Source organism: Physella acuta, unplaced genomic scaffold (genome assembly GCF_028476545.2).
Source record: "Physella acuta isolate Inbredline_101_S28 unplaced genomic scaffold, ASM2847654v3 ptg000218l, whole genome shotgun sequence".
NCBI classification, from domain to species: Eukaryota; Metazoa; Mollusca; class Gastropoda; family Physidae; genus Physella; species Physella acuta.
Window position 1 is genome coordinate 598825 of NW_026731737.1, and position 6000 is coordinate 604824.

The 6000-nt window shown below is 40.8% G+C and overlaps 1 protein-coding gene across 1 annotated transcript in view; it reads right to left on the reverse strand.

Annotated features, from left to right (window-relative positions):
- LOC131937690 (eukaryotic translation initiation factor 2 subunit 3-like) overlaps nucleotides 1–5698 on the reverse strand; it is a 67360-nt gene extending 61662 nt beyond the window's left edge. The window contains exons 1-2 of the mRNA XM_059295293.1: nucleotides 5429–5698; nucleotides 5052–5342 (exon numbers count right to left, since the gene is read on the reverse strand). Coding sequence (XP_059151276.1) covers nucleotides 5052–5342; nucleotides 5429–5698 — 561 coding nt within the window. The remainder of the gene's footprint in view (nucleotides 1–5051; nucleotides 5343–5428) is intronic.
- Between the last annotated feature and the right edge of the window lie 302 nt (nucleotides 5699–6000).

The following is a 6000-nucleotide window of genomic DNA, read 5'->3' on the forward strand; positions in this document are numbered from 1 at the left end:
TATACCGTATATAGAGAAAAATTGCACCCTCCCGTGGCGCCGCCCTTGCGAAATTAAAAATGATTTTTTACAGAACCCTTCCCTAGAGTTTTATAATGAACTTCCCAAAGTTTCATGCCTATCGGATGAACGGTGTCACTGCAATTCACTTTTATTATTCATATATACCGTATATAGAGGAAAATCGCACCCTCCCGTGGCGGCGCCCTTGCGAAATTAAGAATTATTTTTTTAACAGAACACTTTCCTAGAGTGTTCTAATCAACTCCCTACAGTCTCATGGCTATCGGGTGAACGCTGTCAAACCAAAATCTACTTTTATTTTTATATATCGTATAAAAAAACAAATTGCGCCCTGCCGGGGCGCTACCCCTGCGAATTTGAAAATGTTTTTTAATGCAGAAACCTCCCCAGGAATATTCTAAATATCTTCCCAAAGTTTCATGGCGATCGTGTGAACGGTGTCACTGTAATTCACTTTTATTATTTTTATATACCGTATATAGAGAAAAATCGCACCCTCCCGTGGCGCCGCCCTTGATATATTAAAAATGATTTTTGTACAGAACCCTTCCCTAGAGTGTTCTAATCTACTCCGCAAAGTTTCATGCCTATCGGATGAACGATGCCAAACCAAAATAGACTTTTATTTTTATATACCGTATATAGAGAAAAACAAATCGCGCCCTTCCATGGCGCCGCCCTTGCGAATTTGAATTTTTTTTCGCAGAAACCTCCCCAGGAATATTCTCAACAACTTCCTAAAGTGTCACGGCGATGTGATGAGAGGTGTAGTAATGCATAAAGGACAAACATGTTTGATGGTAAACTGATAGTGACATCAGACTGATGGTGATGGTAGACTGATAGTGATGGTAGACTGATGATGAAACTGTAGAAACACCAAACAGACACAGGGGAAAAATTGTCCGTGTAGTTAAATCATTCCGATAAGTATTCCGTTTGTTTTTTTTTTTTGGTATCTGGTGGAATGATAAAAATCTAGCCAATGTGTGTCTGTGTGGTTGAATATGGAAATTGAGGAGATACAATTTGATTTTTTAATCCATCAGTCAGTATCGTAGTCCGTATAGTTGACTACATAACGTAATTTCTACCTGATGGGTGGTCTAATTAAGAGATAAACGAACGCTGATTAAAGTTTTTAACGTAGAGGGTAGAGGTGCGATTTTTCTCTATATACGGTAAAAAAAAATTGTATGCGGTTCGACACAGTTTATCCGAGTGCCATGAAACTTTGGAGAGTAAATGAAAATACTCTGCGAAAAAAAAAAAAATTCTTATGGGCGGCGCCCGAGTTAGTGCATTTTTTTTAATCAATACACGTTTTGGCACCCAGAGTTCCAGAGCGGCTATGTTAGTACTTGGCATCCGTTAATCGGGCGTTCTGCATTGCCAAGTCGTAAGTACTATATTCAGCGGCAAAACTGCAACAGACGCAACCGCCGGCACCTCGTCCATTTTACGACCCGAAGAGCCCCGGGCTCACCTGCGAGCACTTTAGCGCCTACATTCGTTTTTTTTTAAGTCTGTACACTATAGACACGATGGGCAACAATACGTTCATTTTAAACAGCGCGATAGGCTATGGATAAATGGATTGCTATAGTCGCTCACTAAATTGAGTCACTGCCGGGTGCGATTTGGCGCCCAGGGCTATCCCGTGAGCACTAAGCGCCTACCTTAGTTTTAAGGAGCACACTACAAAACGATATTCCGACATTCGATAATTAAACCAAGCTAGGGGCCGTACGCGGCGCCCCGGCGGTAGTGTTATCGGGTTCACGAGAGCGCCACTTACCGTCGGTAGTGATTAACGGTGATATTACGGTGAGTGATTAACTTACACTCAAGGCTTACATACAGCACGCCATGATGGTGGGCGGTAGTGTAGGAAACCAGTGCCCCGATAAATATGATCCAAACACAGGAATTGTTTACATTTAAATAACTCACGTTTTAGGAAACAAGGAAGTAGTTCTACATTGAAATATCGAGTAACTAAATGTTCTAATATAATAGCGAGTATTTAATGTTTATATTTATTATTATATCGTTCATTACTGAGTGTTGCAGACTAATACATTTATGAGTATTAAAAATAAAATAAAATAATTATTTATGTTTGTGCATCGAGCTGAAGAGCCACATCTTGACACCTAAAGAGCCGCATGCGGCTCGCGAGCCGCAGGTTGCCGACCCCTGTCCTATACTAATTAATAAAATATAAATGAACTTAAAAACAAGATAACAGAAACCTGACAGACAAGACTTTCAAAAAACCTTAGCCGGCCCTTGCTCTGTCCTGATGATAATACGGACACCGCGCAAACCACCAGCTGGCCTGTGCCAACACCTTTAATGGATACATATTCAAATGAAACTGTAAGTAATCTTCAAAGTGGGAGAAAAACCGGAGAATGTGTCACAAAAGGAGAGCCCTGTACCCGTAAGTACACTCTTTAAAAAACGCTTGCGGTGACCGTACCTGGGCAGCATCCAAAAAACACGTTACGTATGCTGATTAAAGAAATAAAATACGACGAATTCATATTAGAGGACCTATATACGAGTGAACTGAACGTAAGTCGTTCTAAAAAATTCTTAATGTCTACAACTTGGGGAAACCAAGCAAATGGTTATCTCTCTCAAATCAGATGAAATTTACAACTCTCTACATTTGGCAGTGATATGTGAACATTCGGATTATTGTAGCAGCATTTTGCTGCTGCATGTGGACAAAAATGGTCAGATGGGTCATTTAAATTGGGTACCCCCTACCATTACCCAGAACATGATCAATAAAATTATGATTGAAATATCAGAACCAGACACAATAGTTTCAGCTCTTAAAATCGGGACGAGTGATAAGTGGGCAGTCGATTTATGTCCGAACGCTCCTTTAAATGATTTACCCCTTTACATTGATCTTGAGATCGGTGGGGAAACTTACACCTTGTTACCACAACTCAATGGTATGAGATCTAAATGCCCCCTGTGTGGCACAACCAAACATGGACCAGCCGCCTGCCGAAGTTCGTATGTAAGGGAAAGGGACAATATATCGATAGACAACGATGGTGACTACTTCGATAATGATCAACTTATAGACGACAGTGAATATGTGTCAGACGACGCCACAGAAATCGAGCCAGCCCAAGAACCAGCCACAGTCATAGCCCCATCAACAGAAGGAGAATGTACAATAGTTATGCAAGGAAGAACAAGCCTCCACGGAAAAATAAAAAAAATGATAGTTTACGAAGCAAAGAAAATAAACACATTATTGAAACTGATACTATCCATAGCCCTAAACGGCCAACCCCAACCCCAACACGCCCAGCCCCAAAGGACAGAACCACGACAAAAAGGAAAACATTTAATATTATTTTATTATTAATACATTTCCTAATCTTGCTGAATGTGTGTTTGATATTGAGCCTTGATACCAAATTTGGCTTGATTAGCTCAAACGGTTCAAAAGTTATAGACCAAGTTTGAAAAAGATAAGTGAAAACGGTGTTGGGTCTGTGAGCTCAGGAAATGGGAGAAATTAGGCCAGGGAGACCCGGACCCAAAGGGTTACAATTAAAATTCTGATTAGTTTAAAAAATAATAAACTAGAATAAACCATAAAGACTGTGGCAGATAGTCAGTAAACACTGAATAGCACTGATTAGTTAATGTATATTTTGTTTTATGTCTTACCCATTTCATTATCGATTACATTTTCTCAAGCCTTACCCCTACCAAATGATAGTCTAAAGTCTAAACCTTAAATCAAATCTATTAATAATAATCCTGACAGCTATAGCAACATTGTAAATCTGCATCAGTCCTCACACGTCGCATGATAAACACAGTAAAGTTACAATGGACGCCGTGGGACAACGTCTAGACCGTTGATACATTTACAAATCCGAGACTAACAAATTTAAAAAAAAAATGTAAATTTAATACTGTCAATGGCGTTTGTAGCCGGAAATACTTGTCATAAATAAATAAATAAATAAATAAATAAATAAATTTAAAAAAAAAAAAAAATATATATATATATATATATATATATATATATATATATATATATATATATATATATATATATATATATATATATATATATATATATATATATATATATATATATATCTTGTACATTAGAAAGGCAATGCTTTACTGTCACGCTAGTGACCGTATATGTCTGCAATCCTTTACCGAAAAAAAACAAAAAAACATCAAGTTTAACATAACTCACTCCATTAATTACATCGTCACACCGTTTTTAAATACAACGTCCACAATCATCACTAAATCAATTACATCTTCTTATACTCCTTAATGATTTTGATGTCCCATCCCCACAACATCACACCATCTCCTACACTGCCCTATACCATCTAGTACTAGGTTAGGGTTAAGTTAGGGGAGTACATTGTTTTAATTATAAATTATCGTCCTTGATGACTTTATATGTGAACTCCATGACGGAAATGTAGCGATCGTCTTTTAGCTCGTTTTGTCGTCAGTCAGAAAATGTATTGTGTGGTCTATTTCAATGTCAAGGTTAGGGTTTAGTGAGGGTAGTGATTGTATGGCCATGGTCTAGTATGGTGTGGGATAGTCGTGTTAGGGTTTAGTAAGCATGAGGTTATATGAGCATTGTCTAGTAAGGGTGGGGTAGCATGTTTAAGTGTGGTTTAGTATTGTATGTAGTTTATCTGGTATAGTGTGGGATAGAAGGGTTAAAGTTTAGTGATGGTGTTGGTCTTGGGTTATTGGGTTATTGGGTTGTGTAAATTAGTTGAAATAGATTGCAAAACGTAGAGATTAAGTTGGTTTAGAATTTGGTCTGTATCCTGAGCAAGACTTTAAGTACAATCTTTTGGTTGAAAGGTTGGTATGTAACTGATGTAGTTTAACAGGTAGGCCTATATTGTTTTCTAATATGTTTTTTTTTTTTTGCAAAATCAACAAGAACATATTTTCTGTCACATAATTATCTGGGTCTGATCAGTACTACACTCTATTACTGTCTTGTGCGGGTCACGGGTCTGGTGCGGGTCACTGGTCTGGTGCGGGTCACTGGTCTGGTACGGGTCACGGATCCGGTGCGGGTCACTGGTCTGGTGCGGGTCACTGGTCTGGTGCGGGTCACTGGTCTGGTGCGGGTCACGGGTCTGGTATGGGTCACGGATCCGGTGCGGGTCACTGGTCTGGTGCGGGTCACGGGTCTGGTGCGGGTCACGGGTCTGGTGCGGGTCACGGGTCTGTTGCGGGTCACTGGTCTGGTGCGGGTCACTGGTCTGGTGCGGGTCACTGGTCTGGTACGGGTCACGGATCAGGTGCGGGTCACTGGTCTGGTGCGGGTCACTGGTCTGGTGCGGGTCACGGGTCAGGTGCGGGTCACGGGTCTGGTGCGGTCACGGGTCTGGTGCGGGTCACTGGTCTGGTACGGGTCACGGATCCGGTGCGGGTCACTGGTCTGGTGCGGGTCACTGGTCTGTTGCGGGTCACGGGTCAGGTGCGGGTCACGTGTCTGGTGCGGGTCACGGGTCTGTTGCGGGTCACGGTTCTGGTGCGGGTCACTGGTCTGGTGCGGGTCACGGGTCTGTTGCTGGTCATTGGTCTGGTGAGGGTCACGTGTGTCAAGCCTATCCTGAGAGCCGCTGACCCTCATATAAATAAAGCCTTCTATTATTAGTCCTACGTTTTTTTAGGTGTGCATGTAACATATTGTTTGAACATTAGGAAAATTATTATTACGAGCCGACCCGCTGCGTATCATACGCCGCTATTTAGTTTTTTTTTTTTTTTTTTCTACTTTTCAGTAATTTATAATTTGTGAATTCGACATTACCAATGCTGCCACTGAAACAATTTGCTTAAAAACACTAAACCCCCTCCCCCCCCCCCCCCCACGTGAAAGCAGCCTCCTCTTAGTTACCTCCTCTTAAGTTTAAAATCGTTTCAAACTAAATT